At 41.7% G+C, this 23,117-nt stretch overlaps 2 protein-coding genes across 2 annotated transcripts in view; one reads left to right on the top strand and one right to left on the bottom strand.

Moving 5' to 3' along the window:
* LOC139468033 (protein odd-skipped-related 1-like) overlaps positions 1–7,725 on the bottom strand; it is a 28,033-nt gene extending 20,308 nt beyond the window's left edge. Inside the window, exon 1 of the mRNA XM_071249723.1 lies at positions 7,600–7,725. Within this exon, the coding sequence (XP_071105824.1) occupies positions 7,600–7,672 (73 nt within the window). The 5' untranslated portion in view covers positions 7,673–7,725. The remainder of the gene's footprint in view (positions 1–7,599) is intronic.
* LOC139468048 (uncharacterized) overlaps positions 1–23,117 on the top strand; it is a 57,223-nt gene that overhangs the window by 14,057 nt on the left and 20,049 nt on the right. The window lies entirely within an intron of this gene.

The following is a 23,117-nucleotide window of genomic DNA, read 5'->3' as shown; positions in this document are numbered from 1 at the left end:
AACTCGGTTGTTTCCATTATAAAAAAAATAGTTGAGCATCAGCTTATGTTTTGAAAAATAATTGAGCACCTAAATATTAACAAACAATACTGATGCCGAACTCAAACCAACCCACCTTTCACCCCATCAAAAATGAAAAAAAACTGGTCAAACTGCCGGTCAATAGAAGGTATACATTGTGACTTATGTTTGATGGTGGCTAAAAATTAAACAAACACGAAATGTTTTTCTATGGTGATGTATTTGATACGTGTATTATAGTTGTGTTTTGGACCTGAAGTTTGCAGTGTTTAGGCGACTGTTTTCAGCCTAGTAACGTTTAAGCGTAATTTTATTTATCAAAACCAGTTTTCAAGTGTATACTTTCTTGTTAAGAGTATATTTGAAAGATATGCTAGCCCAGATATTGCTGGAACAATAATAAACGAAAAACAATATTCGCTCATTCGTCAGTGACAAATATACGAAATAGTGTGGAAAGGTAGGTGTGAGACAGGAACTGTCCTGTGGTTTTGAAGATGGGTCTAGTGTGTGCTCCTCATCATTTGAGTGCTTGTCTGGGGTTGCAGAACTGTAGACGCTGTTTTGAGATTTCATTTCCCGACGAGTGAAGTGGTGGATCTCTCCACGGGAGTGTGAAGCACGGGGTTTTGGGTAGCTCTTGAGACAAGTGGGATGAAGAATGCAGTTGTTTTAGTCCTTATCAATAATAAAAGAAAATATTATTCTGCCTAGCTCCCTTAAATCTGAGAAATCTGACCAATGACGTAGAGAAAAGCCAGTAGATCCAAAAGCATGCCGCTGGACACATAAACATTCGCGAACGCGCACGCAAGCCTGCGTTTTTTCTCTCTAGTGAGTGAGTGTGGTTTTACGCTGTTTTTAGCAATATTCCAGCAATATCACGGCAGCGGACACCAGAAATGGGCTTCACACATTGCACTTATGACGGAAATCGAATCCGGGTCTTCGGCGTGACGAGCGAACGCTTTAACCACTTGGCTGACCGACCCCCCTTTTTCTCTCTAATTTCTGGGTTGGTACTAGCAGCAGCACAATCTTGAGGGGTTATGTTTATGGACAATTCTTTCCTAAATGTTTGCATCCCTGGGGATCCCGCATTCAGGTCTCTTAAGGGTTGCGTCCATGTTTAAGAGCGTAAAATTCCAACTTAAATGAATAACGACTGTCAAATATACTACTTGAAAGAAGTTAAAGAACATCCAATTCTTTCATATATTCCCATTGTTAACAAAATAGCTATGATAATATGAATGAATCGAGTGTTCAACTTCTTTTGAGCAATATATCACAGTTTTAAAACACTGTCATTATTCCCCTCGTGGTTCTTGCAAAGGGTGCTTTGTGTTAATCATTCTTTTCAACACAATACGTTATCATATATGGAATCGGTTCAAAATGGGAAGGTAAAAAGTGAATTCTCCCACGTTATTATCCTGTACCGCGTCTTATTATTGCATCGGTGTTTTGGGGTCAGTTTGGGGCTTAGGGTTATTGGAAAACATGGAATACCCGGATGGGACACATATGTATCATAACTTTTTACATTAATTTTCAAATCGAAAATATTATTTTTCTAATCAATCTAATACTAAGTATTCGAAAAACTTCTTGCATAATATATCGGTAACTACACCACGGAATCTTACCTCCAATAACGCCGAGGTGGTGTGGATTGTCAACTGTCCAGAAGAGAACTTCAGCAATTTCAGATGACCGTTCTCTTACCTCGTCGTGGGTTATTGATGTTGTGTCAGTACACACTACATACGTTATGTGCTATATACACACCACCTATGAATAATTCATGCTGAATGGGGGGATGGTTACAATAAACATCGGGTTTGACACGGGTACGGGTGTGTTGACACGGTGACACGCTCGAGCGGCAAGTGCATCGGCTCGTTCTGCGCGCTCGCTCATAGATCGTGTGTATTGTCACCATTCTCCTGACATTCAAGCGCAGGATGCCATAGCGCTGTCTTAGATGTTGCAGACACCTGTTGCGTAAAAAGTTGCATTTTGCTTCTTATATTTACCGAGAGCGAAATCGGTTGCACCGAAAGCGCGCGTTAAATCTCCAGCAATCACTGTTATTAAATACCTGTTAATGAACGCAAATTGGTTAAACGTAACATAAGTTTTATTCGTGTATTGCAAACAGTGGTTCGGTTAACCATGTCTGGCGGATCATATTTTTTTATAAACAATGCAAAGAAACCTATATTTACCATGTCCAGTAAAGAATAATCATGATAATGTTTTACCCTGATTTAGTTTGTAAAGCTGAAAAGGAATGGTCCGCTGAAGATTCGCATGAGACAGAATCGAATCACGAAATATGTGTCATGAAGTTATAAACAATAATACTGACACAGCTAAATTAAATATATTTAAGTGGTGTATGTTTTTTTTCTATAATGACAACATTCTTCTTAATTTCTATTTTTAAATTCGTATTTCTGAAATTACTGTGCATGGTGGATCCGGTGATAATGTGTGTATGTTTTGAATGTAGTAACCGAAATGTACTCAATACCGTTTTGCCTGTTTGACTTTGAATTTGATAGACGACTTAAAACACACTCACTCAAAATATGAAAATTGGTAAATATTAGCAGTCTGAGTTTTTTATGAAAGTAACTAGTTTCTTATATACTTAAATGATCTCGTGTATTATTCTATTATTTTTCAGTACTGTGTATTTGATGAGTATGCTAAGCGTCTTACACCATCTCCTTAGTTTCCACAATATCTCGGTATTTTGTACACGCGAAGTCAGCGAGATAGCCCGCACTTAACAACTGACGGTTATCTTTGTTTAGAAAAAAGATTTAATTTCCCTTATTAATAATCAATGAAATGCGTTCAGTTCTAGTATTACATAATGTTTTTCACACAGTCCATTTTAAATGATACTATTATAAACAAGACATAAATATATTTTCTATAACTTTTCCCAGATGTTCAACACGAGATAATATCTATTTGAAACAAATGACAATGAGAAAGCGTTTAGGGGGTTATCTTGCTCGCAAGCCATGCGTTTAATAGCTGGAAACTTTAGCTTGTACTCGGGCCAGGGGGTCCGTGCTAGCTCTGATAGTGTCCCTGGGTGCCGCTCATCGTTCCAGCACCAGTACCAGTAGAGGCCGCCTTCTTTCCGCCAGTCAGCGGGGAGTTGGCAAGTACAAACGAGCAGAGTTCAAGACGGCCTTCGCCAAAAGCTCAAGTTAGTGTAGACTAACATATACTCACCGAATTAACTTCTGTATAAGGTGAAATTAAAAATAATTTCATGACGGGACCCTCGAGTACTGATGAATCATAATGTCTCTTGATTTCTAGAGTTGAAATGGTGGTGGTGGGGTGGGGGTGATGGTGGGGGGTGGGGGGTGGGGCTGGGGAGTTCAGACTTCTAGAGGACTGAGGAGGGTGTGTGATTGGAATGGAGTGTTTGATCAATTATATGCATGGGACTGTATGAGATTTATTGCTATCCCTGTGAGGGAATTCTATGTGAGTGAGTATGGTTTTACGCCGCTTTGAGCAATATTCCCATAATATCACAGCGGGGGACACCATATATGGATTTCACACATTGTACCCTTGTGGGGAACCGAACCCGGGTATTCAGCGTGACGATCGAACGCGTTAACCACTAGGCTAACTAACCCACCCCTCAATTCTATGTAATCCTTAATTGAAACATAATATGGATAATTACATAAGCGTCCAAAGAGGCCTTCACGTCCGGGATTGGTTAAAACTTAAAACTAGTTAATGAATGAAGTACTAATCGTGTATAAATTCAACATATGGCACGCAAACATCAGTAAGAAAATATTCCCTTCCAGTAACTGGATAAAGCGAATTGAACAAAAATGATTCCGCTTTAATAATTACAAAAAGCGAAATACGCAACGTTTAAAGAATACTTTGTTACACCTTCGCAACGCCATATCGAGAAAGAACTTGCGTCGCATTCCTAAACATGGGGCAATTGCACTTGGTGTTAATAAATGACTCAATGGTAAGAATAATACAAACCGGAAAAGATGTTTCTGCATAGCTTTTGACTTTACGGCATTCTATATTGTCAAAATGTTCAAGCTCGTTTAATAAGTGGATGCAATGACCTTAAAACTCATGGAGCTGAAAGGCGTATTGCAAATATTGCAGCATGGATAGTGCGCTTTATTTTTAGAGTCTCCACTTCACTTCCTCTTTACTTGATCTATCTATCATAACACTAGAGGGGCGGTCGGGTAGCCTAGTGGTTAAAGCGTTCGCTCGTCACGCCGAAGACCCGGGTTCGAATCCCGACATGGGTACAATATGTGAAGCCCATTTCTGGTGCCCCCCGCCGTGATATTGCTGGAATATTGCTAAAAGCGGCGTAAAACCAAACTCACTCACTATTCAGTCCTAGATGTATTTCATTGTCAATGTCTGTGTCCAGAATCGGTTGAGATTATAAACTTGATCACTGGTCATCATGTTTGAAAGATAGTGAATTACACAATCGATTTCAGGCTCTTAGAGTCAGTCATTGCACTAATAGAGGACATATATTCAATTATATATTATAAGCGTTCTTTGTACGAACCACAAGACGGAAACCCGTTCAACTTTTGTGATCGTTAACATATTTTGTTTTCTCAAAAACTCCATGTTCAAACTATGAATATTGCTCAAATGAACCGGCTATCTGTTAACTCCGTGCATGACTGAAAAGCAAGAATTAATGCGCTACAAATTTAAAATAAATCTCAAAATCACAATAATCTGGAACAATGTACTCTGTAATGGAACATGTATGCTCCCCGTATCCAGACTTTGGGGGAAAGATCCGATGAACGAACAGTTGATGTAAGACCAGTTGATGAAGCGATACGACCTGCTTCCCACTCCTAATACCGCTACATCATTCTCCCTAACCACAACGTAACCCACAGACTGTGGCTACAGTCGCGATACGATTTCCTCGAAACCATCATTGATCCAATTACTTATTTGGCTGTATATATCTTTATGATGACGATTCAGTACGTGAATGCCAATGTGTTGTTTGCATGTGAATACCAATAAGATAAGGGAATGCCGATGAAATATGTGAACACCGATACAAGGCGTGAATACATATACAAAATGTCAATACCGATGTACTACGTAATTGATAATACAGTGCGTGAATGCCTATATTTGTGAATACCGAAACAATACGTGAATGCCGATGTAATATGTGAATGTTAGACTGAATCAGTAGATAGCATGTCGGAGATAGGGAGTAGAACATGTGAGACTGAACCTGTAGATAGCATGTCGGAGATAGGGAGTAGAACATGTGAGACTGAACCTGTAGATAGCATGTCGGAGACAGGGTGTAGAACACGTGAGCGTGAACAAGTAGATAGCATGTCGGAGATAGGGTGTAGAACATGTGAGACTGAACCTGTAGATAGCATGTCGGAGATAGGGTGTAGAACACGTGAGAGTGAACCTGTAGATAGCATGTCGGAGATAGGGTGTAGAACATGTGAGAGTAAACCTGTAGATAGCATGTCGGAGATAGGGTGTAGAACATGTGAGAGTGAACCTGTAGATAGCATGTCGGAGATAGGGAGTAGAACATGTGAGAGTGAACCTGTAGATAGCATGTCGGAAATAGGGTGTAGAACATGTGAGACTGAACCTGTAGATAGAATGTCGGAGATAGGGAGTAGAACATGTGAGACTGAACCTGTAGATAGCATGTCGGAGATAGGGTGTAGAACATGTGAGACTGAACCTGTAGATAGAATGTCGGAGATAGGGAGTAGAACATGTGAGACTGAACCTGTAGATAGCATGTCGGAGATAGGGAGTAGAACATGTGAGAGTGAACCTGTAGATAGCATGTCGGAGATAGGGAGTAGAACATGTGAGACTGAACCTGTAGACAGCATGTCGGAGATAGGGAGTAGAACATGTGAGACTGAACCTGTAGATAGCATGTCGGAGATAGGGAGTAGAACATGTGAGACTGAACCTGTAGACAGCATGTCGGAGATAGGGTGTAGAACATGTGAGCGTGAACAAGTAGATAGCATGTCGGAGATAGGGAGTAGGCGAGGTGAAATGGGGATTAACGTCGCGCATGTATGTGTCTGTGTGTGACTAATGCCGATTTTATAGTGCTAGCCCACTGAGATACCACGCCGCAGTTTAACATGAATACCCTATTCAGACACAGTATACAGACTCCGAGCCGACCAGTCCTCGTTTTATCCCGTTACGGACGAGCGCCAGACAGGGTAATACCAAGTACCATCTTTTAACGTCTTTTGGAAACGCGGCCGGGAGTCGAACCCCGACCTTCCGCTCTCCGTCGGACGCTCTACCACCGATATGGTGTAGAACACGCAAGGCTGAATCAGTAGATAGCATGTGGAAGTTAGTGTGGAGAACATGTGAGACTGAAACGATTTAACAGGAGATTGGGAAATCGGAGGGCCAGCATTGCGAAATAAATGTGTTGGACGGGAGGGAGGGTGTTGGGGTGTGTATGTGATCTCGATGTGTCCATCAGTTGAGGCCGGGGGCGTGCTGTATGTAATGTGTGGATCTTCATGTATATGCAGCATCCGGTTTCATTCTAAGAATTACTAAAATGACAGATTTTGTCAAACTCTGAAAACCAGTATTTTTACACATAATGCTTCTCTGCATTATGTGTGAAGTATTTTAGGAAGGAAGTATTCATAAACTTATTCCTGTATCTGTCATGACGGTGGTTATAGTTCTATCATGTGATTTCATCAATCTGTCTTATTTAGGGGAGTTTTTAACCTAACTAAAAAAACTCGAAATTTTTTGTGGAGTCAAACTTAAATATGTCATTTATATTTTACTCACTGTGATAAAGGCCCTTAGCTGGAAGGCCTACGCACGATTTTACGTGTGAAATAATGTTCTAATTCTAAGGAACAATCATGCATTTCAAGAAAAAGTGTGGGTAGGAATGTGATGAATTCAGTAGCATTATCTAATTAATTAACCCAACTTATGCATCATCTTTATATTGTATATCGGGATCTTCCTGGTTTCGCGTCCAACTCATGCTTTAGGCTGTCTATATAATTAGCAAACAACGCCATCTCCACGTGAGCTATATTTAGTCAAGACAAACCTACTCTCTGAAATCTTGCTCTAGCTATTAATTCACCTCTGTTAATAAACGCACGAATTTACAATTAGATGAAACACAAGTTATTCGTAATATTAAAACTGACGTGGACTAAATACTGGTTGGAGAAAGCTGTTAAAATACGGAATTCAACAAAGGAATGATCGCTGCAAACATAAGAAAATGGATAACGTTGGACGTGTCAGTATATTTTATAATATAGAAAAAAGCACAATAAAATATAAGTATATAAATATTTATCAAGGAGTATATTCACCTATTTGTGCCCTGATATAAATATCGCACAGCGCAATCCGGCGTCCGGGTCTTGATGTGGAATATCTCAATAGTTTATGAATTATTTTTAAAAACAATAAAGTATTCTATGGGCAAATAAATCATGTACTCACCGATTGGGGTCAAAGCAGAATTGTCGCTGCAATAACTGCGGGTTGCGTTTCGGATTAGGAAAGATCTGGGCATACTGACGGCGAGAGTTGTTATGTCGCGTGTCACTCGAGAAGACACGTGCAAAATGAAATATCACTTTCGATAATGATAACACTTCAGGCCTTCGTCTGGGATATACTCACACCAGCGCATGCGCACATGTCGCCAGATTTGATCGAGTCAAAACAGCGACGCATCAAAGTTGTAAACACCATCCATGGGTAGGACAGTTATTTTTATAGTTTGGGCCACTTGGCACGAACGGCTCGTAAAGACAATGACCCGATTAAATGTTTGTTAAAAATATGCGGTTATCCCTTAACAAGATAGTAGGTCGTGTAAATAGTGACAGGTATTGACTTTTAGTACACATAATTTCTTGAGCGGAAAATATAAATTTAACGATAAGATGCCACATGTAAATTGTGTGTGTTTACGACGTATATGTATGGCAACTTTAAATATAATCATGTTACACCTACGCTGAGAGGATTATAAATATATTTCGTGACCGTGGCGTATGAAGAATGAGTGAGTTATCCCACTTACCCTGCATACAAACGAGTAATACAGTTATCCCACTAACCCTGCATACAAACGGGTAATACAGTTATCCCACTAACCCTGCATACAAACGGGTAATACAGTTATCCCACTAACCCTGCATACAAACGAGTAATACAGTTATCCCACTAACCCTGCATACAAACGGGTAATAGTTATCCCACTAACCCTGCATACAAACGGGTAATACAGTTATCCCACTAACCCTGCATACAAACAGGTAATACAGTTATCCCACTAACCCTGCATACAAACGAGTAATACAGTTATCCCACTTACCCTGCATACAAACGGGTAATACAGTTATCCCAATAACCCTGCATACAAACGGGCAATACAGTTATCCCACTTACCCTGCATACAAACGAGTAATACAGTTATCTCACTAACCCTGCACCCAAAGGGGTAATACAGTTATTCCACTAACCCTGCCTACAAACGGGTAATACAGTTATCCCACTAACCCTGCCTACAAACGGGTAATACAGTTATCCCACTAACCCTGCCTACAAACGAGTAATACAGTTATCTCACTAACCCTGCACCCAAAGGGGTAATACAGTTATCCCACTTACCCTGCCTACAAACAGGTAATACAGTTATCCCACTAACCCTGCCTACAAACAGGTAATACAGTTATCCCACTTACCCTACCTACAAACGGGTAATACAGTTATCCCACTAACCCTGCCTACAAACGAGTAATACAGTTATCTCACTAACCCTGCACCCAAAGGGGTAATACAGTTATCCCACTTACCCTGCCTACAAACGGGTAATACAGTTATCCCACTAACCCTGCCTACAAACGGGTAATACAGTTATCCCACTTACCCTGCACTCAAACTGGTAATCGATAGTACGGCTATGTATCGTCACATAGAGAGACAACAAGAACGCACTTGAGACAAATTACGCCCTGTGATCTCCACAGGGCACTTCTAAGTGGCTTCTTGGAGTCTTGTATAGATTGGTCAGTGGAGGTGATAGTGGTCGTGGTCATGAAGATTGGAGGTTTTGTCGCCGGGTAGAAGACATGGCTTTCCCGGATACCGGATAGAGTGACGTTTATCTTCGGGTAGCGTAATGTGGTGGGGTAATCGCCGGGTAGGACCACCGCTTGTTTCTTGTTGGTATAACGCCGCGCTCAGTCCAGGTCCAACTGTATGTCGGGGACCTGTGTATACTCACGTCTGGACAAGTAGTGATCGATATTATAAGCAACGGGTAGAATGTAACGTCAGGTAGAAGTGGGTTTATCTTTGCGTAAATAGTAGAATAAAGGGTTAAAATTGCCCCGGGAAACAAGTGGTCCGGTGGTGGCACGCCCTCCCATCCACTAAAAAATGAAACCATTTACGTAATCTACTCAGTGAAAGGGCTGCGTTTGTAATGTTCCATGTCCCAACAAATCTCTTATATCCTGGTATGGAACGTGTGTTTATGTAAGTGCTGTTTCCGGACTTCCGGACTTTCGAAGAATAGAAACATTGTTCAATCGTTAATCTCGAAAAGAAAAATAGGATAATCATGATGATAACTCCACACACATCAATTAAAATATTATTGATGTTAAAAGTCAGTTATTTAGGCTTACGCCTTACTAACGAGAACACATGGGATAGATCAACAGCTGTAATTTACTACCACCACGCCCCCCCCCCCCCCCCCCCCCCCCCCCTCACCCACCCCCACACGCGCCCCTCTCCCAACTACAGCTCCGATCCAACCACTTGCGCGTCTCTCGGCGTCACTCCTTCGTCACCACATGTCGGGGGCTGTGTCGGTGTGAAACGACAGTATAATGGCTTGATGATAGTGCAAGATAGCCTGGTGATCGGCTACAAATGTCCTCACCACCCATTACTATCTACGACATGTCCTGTTTACAGTCATAGAAATCTTATCCATGGCGATGTTTTCATGATGTCCCATTTCTGTACACGTGTACCATGTGTGAAGGGTGTAGCGTTTACGGGGTTAATTGTTTTCATTAAATCTGTCAATCTCCCTATTTGTTATCAGTTCTCGATGATTGCATTCTTTCCACATATTTTCCATTACCTGTTCCATGCTTTTGTTTCTTCAAAATTCTAAAGTACCGTTACTGAAATCCGTACATAATTGCTTTGAAATCAAAACGGAATTCGCCACTTTTCGTATTTCGGGAGACACTTGAGAGGATAGGTTGCCAAACGTTAGCTAACGACGAGGGCACATCCCTGGCTGACTATGACATGACCTATGACCCATGTTCCTTGTCGTGAACAGTTAACATTAGTTTCCAGTATTTTTCTATAATCAGATTTATAGCATCCCCCCCCCCCCCCCATTCTTCAGTTACTGTCTGCCTTCACAGACCCATTCTTCAATCACTGTCTGCCTTCGCGGACCCATTCTTCAGTCACTGTCTGCCTTCACAGACCCATTCTTCAGTCACTGTCTGTCTTCACAGACCCATTCTGCAGTCACTGTCTGCCTTCACAGACCCATTCTTCAGTCACTGTCTGCCTTCACAGACCCATTCTTCAGTCACTGTCTGCCTTCACAGACCCATTCTTCAGTCACTGTCTGCCTTCACAGACCCATTCTTCAGTCACTGTCTGCCTTCACAGACCCATTCTTCAGTCACTGTCTGCCTTGATGGGACCTGTGAAGATTTCGGGGTAGAATAGGTCTCCTGCAATCTATGCTTGCCGTAAAAGGCGACTATGCTTGTGGTAAGAGGCGACTAACGGGATCTGGTTGTCAGGCTCGCTGATGTGTCATCGCATCCCATCATACTGCCAGACTCACAGACTGCAGTTTCCCTCACGCACATTTGGTCACAGACAAATGCGACAAAGTTCCGGCTGCACGCTTCCTATGGAAGTAGACATGTGATGGATGATGAATTATTTTCGTTATTTCTTTTTATTTCTTTATATTGCAAATTCAGGATATCCCTCATGACCACAATTCCTGGTTAATGACTAAATAAATTAAAATGCTTTTTGGTTCCTGGTTCATACAGATAGAGCCATTTAGTATTACCGTAATACACGTCCGGAAAGAAGAACGTGTACACCCATGTTTGATGATGGCAACAAATCAAGCCAAAACAAGATAAATGGTTATTTGATTGGTGATTTATTTCATGCGGGTATCATAGTTACGTTTTTGGACCTTAAATATACAGCGTTTCGGCTACTGTTTTTACCCTCCTAGTTACGAATTGATATCGTTTGTAACTGTTTGGTCAAATTCAATTTGCAAAAGTATACTTCATTTTGCCCGGCAAAACATTTTGTTGGGTTGCATATGAGCAGGGATCCAATATTGTTTATATGCAAAAGAATACCAGATGTCCTAGGCTGGATTAGCCATAGAAATACAAACTGGATATGCGGTGAATATTTACTTCAATGAACCATGAGTGAGTGGGTTTTACGCCATTTTGGCAAAAACCAAACGATGTCAGAGAGGAGTACCCATATGGAATCGAGCCGGGCTTTTGGTGTGACGGCGACCACTTTGGTCACAAGGCTTCACAATGATTTATGATTTGCGAATGTTGTGATGGGAACGTAGTTGTGATTATTGACCATTTTTCAATGTGAAATATCTTTTCAGCTGTCATGAGAATCATCCCAGAGACAATGAAGGCTTACAGTGGCTGTGAATAGTATTTTCTTTTATCTTCCGGGAGGCGATATCTCATGCCACATCTTATCAGAACAATCAGATTTGAAAAAAAAGTTTTGTATCCGCACAAGTATTCGGCTTTTAAATGGTTGCTGAAATACTTTTTCATTTAATATTTTATAATTTTGTTGTTATCAGTGTTGTTTCTGTGTGTATTGTATGTACCTCTGCATGTGTTTTTAGGTGTATCTTAATATATAATATATCTTATATATATTTACTTATGCACTTTTACTTGTAAACAGAATTCCCTTGCGGGTGATAAAGTCTTGTCACTGTCACTGTCAATATGACTACCCAGGGACCTAGACTGACATATAGTCCTCGAAATAAAGTTTTCTATAAAGTTAAATGAAAATAATTCCTTCAGAAAACCATCGGGTATTATGTAACCTCAAGTGTGCCAATTTCAAAAGCTGCAAAGGTAATGGTTATAGACTGTAAGAGCTGAGAATTGTGATGAGTATAGACTGTTAGAGCTGAGAATTGTGATGAGTAAAGACTGTAAGAGCTGAGAATTGTGATGAGTATAGGCTGTTAGAGCTGAGAATTGTGATGAGTATAGACTGTAAGAGCTGAGAATTGTGATGAGTATAGACTGTTAGAGCTGAGAATTGTGATGAGTATAGACTGTTAGAGCTGAGAATGGGATGGTATAGATAGCTAGAGCTGAGAATGGGATGGGTATAGGCTGTTAGAGCTGAGAATTGTGATGAGTATAGACTGTTAGAGCTGAGAATTGTGATGAGTATAGACTGTTAGAGCTGAGAATGGGATGGTATAGATAGCTAGAGCTGAGAATGGGATGGGTATAGACTGTTAGAGCTGAGAATGGGATGGGTATAGACTGTTAGAGCTGAGACTGGGATGAGTATAGGCAGCTAGAGCTGAGAATGGGATGGGTATAGACTGCTAGAACTGAGAAGGGGGTGGGTATAGGCAGCTAGAGCTGAGAATGGGATGGTATAGGCAGCTAGAGCTGAGAATGGGATTGGTATAGACTGTTAGAGCTGAGAATGGGATGAGTATAGGCAGCTAGAGCTAGAATGGGATTGGTATAGACTGCTAGAACTGAGAAGGGGGTGGGTATAGGCAGCTAGAGCTGAGAATGGGATGGTATAGGCAGCTAGAGCTAGAATGGGATGGGTATAGGCAGCTAGAGCTGAGAAGGGGTGGGTATAGACTGTTAGAGCTGAGAAGGGGATTGGTATAGGCAGCTAGAGCTGAGAAGGGGTGGGTATAGACTGTTAGAGCTGAGAAGGGGATGGGTATAGGCAGCTAGAGCTGAGAATGGGATGGGTATAGGCAGCTAGAGCTGAGAATGGGATTGGTATAGGCAGCTAGGGCTGAGAATGGGATGAGTATAGGCAGCTAGAGCTGAGAAGGGGATGGGTATAGGCATCTAGAGCTGAGAATGGGATGAGTATAGACTGTTAGAGCTGAGAATGGGATGGGTATAGGCAGCTAGAGCTGAGAATGGGATGGGTATAGGCAGCTAGAGCTGAGAATGGGATGGGTATAGGCAGCTAGAACTGAGAATGGGATGGGTATAGGCAGCTAGAGCTGAGAATGGGATGGGTATAGGCAGCTAGAGCTGAGAATGGGATGGGTATAGGCAGCTAGAGCTGAGAATGGGATGGGTATAGGCAGCTAGAGCTGAGAAGGGGATGGATATAGGCAGCTAGAGCTGAGAAGGGGGTGAGTATAGGCAGCTAGAGCTGAGAATGGGATGAGTATAGACTGTTAGAGCTGAGAATGGGATGGGTATAGGCAGCTAGAGCTGAGAATGGGATGGGTATAGGCAGCTAGAGCTGAGAATGGGATGGGTATAGGCAGCTAGAGCTGAGAATGGGATGGGTATAGGCAGCTAGAGCTGAGAATGGGATGAGTATAGACTGTTAGAGCTGAGAATGGGATGGGTATAGGCAGCTAGAGCTGAGAATGGGATGGGTATAGGCAGCTAGAGCTGAGAATGGGATGGGTATAGGCAGCTAGAGCTGAGAATAGGATGGGTATAGGCAGCTAGAGCTGAGAATGGGATGGGTATAGGCAGCTAGAGCTGAGAAGGGGATGGATATAGGCAGCTAGAGCTGATAAGGGGGTGAGTATAGGCAGCTAGAGCTGAGAAGGGGATTATGAGAATGTAATGAGAATGGTGGTTTTTTTTAGATATATGCTGTGGGGTCTGTTCGAGAAAGATTACATGGGGATCGAACATTTGATATTTGTGTGGGGCGTGGGAGCTTTGTAAAGAAATAACTTGTTCCAGAAACTACTGAACATAAGTAACCTTGCCGCAGGTTTTACAAACATCATCTTTGTTGTACTCTGGAGTCAAAGAAACTTGTTTGGCTCAAAATGAACAAATACGTATTTTCTCAAACAAAATTCCAACGATGATCTGTTCTGATCCTTCTAGAGAACGACCTAAGAGGGAAATTAGTCTGTGTCCCAGACCCTTGAGAATACATTAAGTATGAATCCAACTCAAGTCTAGAAATGAAGCATTGTTCCGGGCTCCATTTGAATTTTTATTTTGAGGACATATATTTTTAAATAAGATAGCTTTATTTCTGGGACTAAATGTTAGCCTAGAGGCAGAGTTTGCACCTTACGCCACTAGACATGGGCCGCTAACAACGTTTAGTTCATAGTTAGTGAGTGAGATGGGTTGAATACAGAATTTCAACGTGTGTTGAAAGTCCAAGGTAATGCAGGTCTTACAGTTCAACCAGGCAACGAGCATGATCAGGGGCTGAAACGTCTCACCGAAGGCCAACTATGTCTTCAATGATTTAACAACTTCTAAAGGATATTTTGTGAGGACATCTCATCGACAGAAATCCACAAGTCAGTCCTGCCTTTCTTTAAAGGATGACGAGAGACGTTTGTTCGGAAATAACATTGGAGAAACCTACGACAGTATCATTATCAAATATGTATGTAAAATTTCTCATGTTCTAAGGTTTGACAGAGTATTCGCCATTGTTGTCTGAAGCGTGCATTTATGTTTGTAACATGAACTTAATCATGAGACATATATTTCCCTGAGTCAGTGTGAGTGAGTATTGTTTTACGCCGCTTTTAGCAAAATTATAGCAATATCACGGCGGTGGACACCAGAAATGGGCTTCACACATTGCACCCATGTCGGGAATCGAACCAGAGTCTTCGGCGTGACGAGCGAACGCTTTAACCACTTGGTTACTCGATCGTCCCCAGTCATTTCATTGAGTGAGGGGGGCGGTCGGGTAGCCTAGTGGTTCAAGCGTTCGCTCGTCACGCCGAAGACCCGGGTTCGATTCCCGACATGGGTACAATGTGTGAAGCCCATTTCTGGTGTCCCCCGCCGTGATATTGCTGGAATATTGCTAAAAGCGGCGTAAAACCATACTCACTCACTCACTCATTGAGTGAGGAATGTGAATCTCAAAGGTATGTTGCTCGCGATTAAGAAATCCTTTAACCAATATATGTTTAGTTATAAATTTACTGAGACATGTTTTCAGTAAGATATTACGAAAATTGCTTAACCTAATTGCCACAGTTGTGAAATTATTAAATATGATCTTTGAGTACACTTTTCCTGACATTTGAACTTTTACAATAAAAAGCCTGCCAATGTTCTATCATCCGGACACAGATAAAGTTAATTGAATAACAAACACTATTGATAATATCTCCGATGTGCATAAAATACGGGTGGCCTCGAAAACGACTTAGTTTCTCTACAGAAGTGCAATAATTTTTAATGGGCGTTAAACCCCATTTCAACTCACCACACCACCTTCAACATTTGAACATATTTCACCCCACAGTTACCATTTGGTTGTTTTAATGGTATTTGTCTGTTCAAATCTTCTTCATCTACACACAGGATCAAAGCCAGTCAGTAGGATGATACTGTTGCGCTATGCCATGTCTTTGATAGTTAAACGTGAGTTAAAGAAACAACAAGCGTCGAATCTTTGAGAGTCTCTTCCTACTGGGCATTATGACATCTGGGGGACATAAATTAACCCTTTACCTCATATTTTCCTTCATTTCTGTTGACCGCCCTTCCGAATTGGCTACCAGAATTAGTTGGCGAAGCATCGATCATTGCTAATGCGTTACTCCGTCAGCGAAGTATCATAGAACGCGCTAAATGTGGCCCGAAGATGTTTCCGTCGAAACACCGTCTCTTATTGTAGCGTCTTCGCTTTTCAAAGGGATATAACTCATGGAGGCAAAGCAATCAAGTTTTAAGCGGCACGTTCAAACTATGATATCTTATCCTTGTTCAAAGTTTACAGAGCGTTTGAATTAGATTTGCTAATCTGTAATGACGAGGGTGGTAAGATGAAAGCATTTGTTGGGGACAGACTACACAATATGCTTGTCATGCTGTTTGTGGAGACACAGTTGCCGATAACACGGGGGAATATTAGCTTGTTTTTATGTTTATAGGTATGAGGAATCTACCGATGTGGTAATTGATGTAAAATGTCACCTGTTGGAATTTCATTTTGTCGGGTGGAGAGAGGGGCAGCTTTATACGGTGTAGTTCAAAGTCACCGATTGGCGATTTATTTCGTCAGTTCTGTTTTATCGTGTTCAATATCGACAACCCAAGGATGGACAATTTTAGCCCGGTTTGGGGAAGAGCAGGCGATACCTGCCGCCCATAGCATACTACACCATGTCCTTATAAATCGTTATTCGTCCAGTTATATTGAAACTGGCTTAAAGAATATCCCGTGAAAGTGTGTCGCGTGTATATATATTCGTATATATTTGTATTCTGTTCTCTGACGTCACAGGTGTATTGTGGGACGCTTAGCCCTTTGTTTCATGTTGTCTGACGCCGCACCCAGCAATATTTCAGCTCTATGATGGCGGTCTGACATCATGATTATCGATCCACGCAATTCGTTCCCTTTAGTCACCTCTTAATAATAATAAGCGATAAGATAATGAGACAGTCCCCGGATTTGCTACCAGGAATACAGACCTTCCTACAATCTGAGTAATGCAGAAGGCTGCAGTGTTGGGGAGTCTTCACATTCTCCGGAAAGTACTAGATGTTTTTGACGAGGCAGCGCTTCCTTCATTTAATATGATTCCATCACCAAGTGAATTTTTAGGTGCTAGCGAAACCAGTATTACCTCGGTCAATGGATCAGTGTGCACACGATTTTCATTCTCAGCTCCCTGGGAATTATACAACTACCTGTGAGGCGCTGGAAGGTTTTACATTCAACCTACTCATCCTAAAGGGTACCCCTAACAAACACGGTCAGCAACACACTGAGACCAACGTTGCTTAACATCGCCTGATGTATGGACAGGTGGTCTGATGTGACATGGGGGGTGATTACTCCCAGTGTATACCCGGCCAGCTATGACCAGTCCACTTCTACCCCGTTATTGTCTTGCCAACCGGTGGCCACGTGCTGCCAGGGCACCGTCTCCGCCACGTGGAATGTGACACGAACAGTGGACACAGCGCTGCGGACACCCACGGCTTGAGTGGATTCACTGAGGATTAGAGCATGTCCCACTGACGGACATCTCGGAACAAACAAACAAACTCATGACTCCGTGTTCCTGTGTTTCACCCGATGTATACTGCCGGGATAGCCAGTCGCGTATAGACGACGAATGTATATCCATGTAAACTGGGAAGAGGGCTGGGGGATGGGTGGGGGTGTGGGGTGTGTGTGGGTCGACACTGACCCATGTGTGTGTGGGTGGGGTGGGTGGGTGGGGGGGGCGACACTGACTCATGTGTGTATGATCCGCCAGAGACCATATCATAGGCCCCTGGATCCACGAAGCCACCAGGTTAAGACATTGGATCGGATGAACACAAGTTGACAACAGAACGAATATTGGTACACTACTGATTGAACATGGTGTGTAAGATCATAATACAGGTCCACTCGGCGTGTTCCGTCACCTGCATAATACCATCAGTATTCCAGCTGTATAACGTCGGTCTGTAGATCATCGAGTCTTGACCAGACAATCCAGATATTGACATCATGAGCATCGAGCTATGCACTTGGCATACGATGACATGCACCAACCAAGTCAGCGAGCCTGACAACCCGATCCCGTTAGTCGCCTCTTACGATAAGCAATTAAGCATAGTCGCATTTTACGGCAAACATGGGTTGCTGAAGATCTATTCTACCCCGGATCCTCACGGGTCGACTATCATATAACAATATAAGTTGTGATCCTTATAATAATGTTTTATTGCTCTATATCAAACAGGATCGATAATTTATCTCATTAAATTTTAAAACTTTTTATACTTCCTGAATGTTTCCCCAGCAAGTGTTAGCCTCGCGTGTAATTCATCTGAAAAGCTTCGCTGTCATTAGTGGGTACATGCAACCAAACACTGAAGCATTTGTCGCCCACTGAATGTCGAATCACTTGAGTGAGTTGTTAGTGAACAAGTTCAGAGATCAAGTGTTGGACTGTAAATATGCTCTCACTGTCAACGTTCCTCCTCGGTCTCTCAAATTATAGTGGACTGTCATTATACTTTGGCAACTCATATTTTTATTATTTATCTAGAGTTATCCATCGACACATAACGTCGAAAGAAAAGTCAGTTCTCTCTCTCTCTCTCTCTCTCTCTCTCTATATATATATATATATATATATATATATATATATATATATGTCATTATTAAAAACAGACAATCGAGAACGCTGTGGCAAGGCGGATGCGCCACCGCACAGTGGCCGGTCACGCAGCTGGAGACGACCTAATCACGTGATGAGGTCAATGGTGATAGCTTGTTTGTCAGCTTCGAGCTGGCTTCCCAGGTTCTATTCTGTTTCAGTGCCGGTTGGGGTGCTCTTGACACATGTTTTCAAACGTGCACCCTCAACGCAATTTCACCACATGTGGGTCAGTTTCCAAGTGGGTAAAACACTCAAAGGGGCGTAAGGTCGTATAGTCCTCGCTAGAATCACGAAGTATCATGATTAATTATTAACGAAGATAGGTGCTGGTACGTAAAAAGTGAAAACAATGCATTCCGGTGATAAGGAATTTTGCATACAGTCATGACAAACATTGAAAAGAGCGCTTATCAAGACGTCTATTTTGCTAGGGAAATGCATCATGATTGTATGTCGATCACATGGTAACAATCCAGGTAAGGACTGAGAGCAGATATATTAAGTAACGTGTGCAGTAGCTAGGTACCCAACTCGAAATGATCTTGAAAGAAACAAAAAGTGCAGATGTTGTATTAGAAGCTTTCTGGACCTTGTTCGAAATGTAACCACTAAATGTGGTTTGCATTTTTTGTCATTATTGTATGCAATATTCCTTATCGCCGAAATTGCTTATTTTCACTTTATAAAGATCAACACACAGACAGCGATCTTCTTAAATATTAATCCAAATATTACGTGATTCTATGTCAAGTTGCGAGGTCTACAGAAGTTTACATCTTTGATAAACCGGCGCTGATCAGAATCTTGGAATCGAACCCATAACTAGCGGATCCTGCTGTCTTGGGTCACGATCCAGCAAGACGATACAACCAACTCCGTTCTCAACCAACCAACTGAAATAGCTGTTATCTTTCCGTTTACTTCAGCTGAAATATTTGTTTATGTTAGACTTTTTTATCGTGATGCAAACATGTTTTCGTCTCCATATCTGTATATTTCTGATGCAGCTCATTGTCATGAAGACCTAGCTGTGAATCATAAAGAGATACAGTAAAATAAACGATTTGGAAAAATGTGCAACATCAGGTTTATTGACAGTATGCCATTTCCGTTCAGGAAGAGTTGTCAAGTTGTTTTCATTAAATCTTCCACTTTAGAGTCCAGTGACACCCCATTGCTTAACAGGTGCCCATGGCGACCTTTGACCTGCCATTGTTAGTGTGTCTTCCTTTATAAGTGTCCCATTCAGTCGCAGGCTAACGCTGACGGAGGCGATTCAGTAGTGGGGCCCTGTATGCTTCGCGGATCACTGTTCGCCAAGCTGCGGGAATCTCACGTAAGACGAGAATAACGGAAGAAATAGTTGTCATGAGACTCGTCATGGGACACACACGCGACATTTAATGACAGCTTCCGGTTTTACTTGTAATCAAACCACGGACTTTCCAAGTAGGTGCATGGTGTGGCGAACAGTTTAGAACCTCCAGACCAGCCCTGTCATTTCCCCGTATGTCATATGAATTTGGGAAAACCACATTTGCATAATGTACATACATGCTCGGTAATCCCAAGTTGATAGTTTTCCCTACCTACTACGTATTGTCTTTTCTTAAAGTAAACTCTAGTTTTATATTACACGTATCTGAAATGTGTTGATACGTTAAAGTTATAATCCAAATTGTAAATTAAAATTTGAGATTTAAAAGAATAGCGATATAATTGTGAATTTGTCACGGGACGGACATATAAAACGGCCTCCTGTTTACGGCGGATGACTCAAGTACCTACACACTCGTCAGCTTCAATCATGCGCCGAAATAGAACATACGCGTGTTCCAACAAACTGCGATCTTGCCAATTCGATGCGGAGATAAAGGAATACCAGGGAAACTCTTTTACTGACTAATTATGATGTGTCATGGCACCTGTTTACTCCGCTAGTCCTGAAGTAGTCGTGTCTGTAAGAAACGCTTACACTTGTAAACAATGAGTTTCCGAAAATTTATAAGCAAACGATTTCAGTCGGAACGCTGCCACTTATTTTAACTTGGTTCACTTGATTCCGCGAAAGACGTTAATTCGACTGTTCTGGGAGTATTTTAATGTCGCTATTTCAAGGCAGTGTGGTTTCCTTATCAGTGTAATACAGTCACTGTGTGGACTGATGCACCGCAGTCCATGGGTCAAGGTCATTGTTATTCACTGAGGGAACACACTATATTGGTTGGAATATGTTATCATCTATCAGCGGAGTGAGCTAGCTCAAATATCACTTCTTGGCTGAATTATCTTAATTCCACCGGCATGTCCTGTAACAAGAACACCATCGCTGTGATAATTAATATAAAATGCCGGACAAAAGAAAGCATACACTTGAAAAAAAGATTTGACCGAAACGTTAGTAGACTGAAAACAGTTCCCGAAATACTGCAAACTTAAGGTCCAAAACATCATAATGATACCCGTATCAAATACATCACAATGGAATAACCGTTTATTGTTTGTTTCGTTTTTAGCCACCATCAAACATGGGTGTATACATTTACTTTCTTTTGCTCGGTAGTTTAGTATTTTGAATAATTTATTTATTTTGATCATGAATGACATATGTATGTCACTAATGGTCGCTGAAAAAAAATTGTTCGTAATTAATGAAACATAAAAACTTAATTTTGATCGAACAATATCACCGGTCTATGTCGGCTTTTAAAGTTAATTCGAACCAAACTTGGCAATAGTCGATAGTGTGAACACACACGCATACTTACAGTCAGACCAACATAGGATAGTGCTAAACGCGGCGTAAAACTCGATTCACTTACTCCATCATTCACTTTATGGGCAAGCTCGGGGTGACGCCGACCTAGATGGCTCGACATGCATGAGCAGCATGTTGGTTGGTTGGTTGGTTGTTTAACGCCGCACTCAGCAATGTTCCATCTATATGTCAGTCTTTAGGTTCCTGTAGCACGACCCTGTAGGGATTCCGCGGCAGCATTGTACCCATCACATCATGCTTGTCGTGAGAGCTGACTTAAATGAGTATCTGATGTGTTTTTGTTTTGTTTTGTTTTTTGTGTGTTTTTGTGTTTGTTTGGTTTTTTTGTTGTTGTTTTTTTTGTGTGTGTGTATGTCTGTCTGTGTGTTTGTCTCTGTGTGTGTGTGTGTGTGTGTCTGTCTATCTGTGTGTGTCTGTGTGTGTTTAGATTTAATAATATGAATGGTATTTTACTTGTGTGTCTCGACTTGAATCAGAGGCAAGCTGTGGACTCTGACCGGACACATTTGAACATGAGTCTTTCGTTGTAACAGTTCTTCTTTCACTGGGGCGGTCGGGTAGCCTAGTGGTTAAAGCGTTCGCTCGTCACGCCGAAGACCCGGGTTCGAATCCCGACATGGGTACAATGTGTGAAGCCCATTTCTGGTGTCCCCCGCCGTGATATTGCTGGAATATTGCTAAAAGCGGCGTAAAACCAAATTCACTCACTCACTCACTCTTCTTTCACTGCTTCTCCTCTCCTACACCTCAGTGATTTATAACACAAGCAAAAAAAAACAGTCTGAAATACTCCGCTGGATGGGTTGACCACCTGCAGGGAGAACGTCATCCTCCACCATGTAACACACACGGGCAGGCCACAGTCGCCCATGATGTATGTTCGTTTGATTTATATCTCTATATTTGGGGGAGAAGTTTGCCTTTGAAAAATATAAGCATACCCAAGATATGATCGGTTGATGTAAACACAGTTTGTTGTTTTTATACCTGCCGGACCCGTCACTGAACATGAGTTGCTGGGGCGTGGGTCTCCCATGGGTCAGCGCCCGGGTTATCATTTCAAACAAATCGTGAGTCTTCTTGAGGTGATACTCATCTACTGTAATGGCATAAACACTCATGGATGGTTGTGAATTGTCAGGTTATCGACGGGTTGTGGACATATCCATAAATGTTGCTAATCGGACTGATTCCTGACGATCTGTTCCAGCGATATCTGATAACATGCCAGATTGGCAAAGAGCGTGGATGGATGTCTCTCTGTAAAGCTGACAACCCAGATGTTTGATTTATTTGACACAGATGGCTTTTATAGCTGACCACTTGATTTTAAACCGATTTTTTTTATTTACACCAGGAACTGATATAGATTTGTTAACTGTCGTTTAAGAATTAATGATTTGCAAAATATATATGACGCTGAAGTTTGTCTTGCTGAACTCAGCATCTCTTAAAGCGTTTGGTGTTAACACGCTTTTTAGTGTAGATGCAGGTATCTTTTCAAAAGTCAAACTGGGACAAAACCAAATATTGACAGTGTAAAGATACAAGGTAAGGATTACGATGTTCAGACTTACCAAAAAAAAAACAGAGAGGAAAATATAGATACAATAAAAGGCATGTGATTCAAATGGCCAAGCGATGAATGTCACGAAGAAATCCTTTGGGGTCATGTTCCATTATCCAGGGTATATTATTTCTCCATTGGATTATGATAAATATCCTGGAACGCCAGCACATCTTCCTTATGCCGCAATTCTCCATCTC

Source organism: Haliotis cracherodii, unplaced genomic scaffold (assembly GCF_022045235.1).
Source record: "Haliotis cracherodii isolate W230 unplaced genomic scaffold, xgHalCrac1.p SCAF_1, whole genome shotgun sequence".
In the NCBI taxonomy this organism is placed as follows: Eukaryota; Metazoa; Mollusca; class Gastropoda; order Lepetellida; family Haliotidae; genus Haliotis; species Haliotis cracherodii.
The sequence above is the reverse complement of the archived record's forward strand: the minus strand, read 5'-3'. Positions and strand labels throughout refer to the sequence as shown.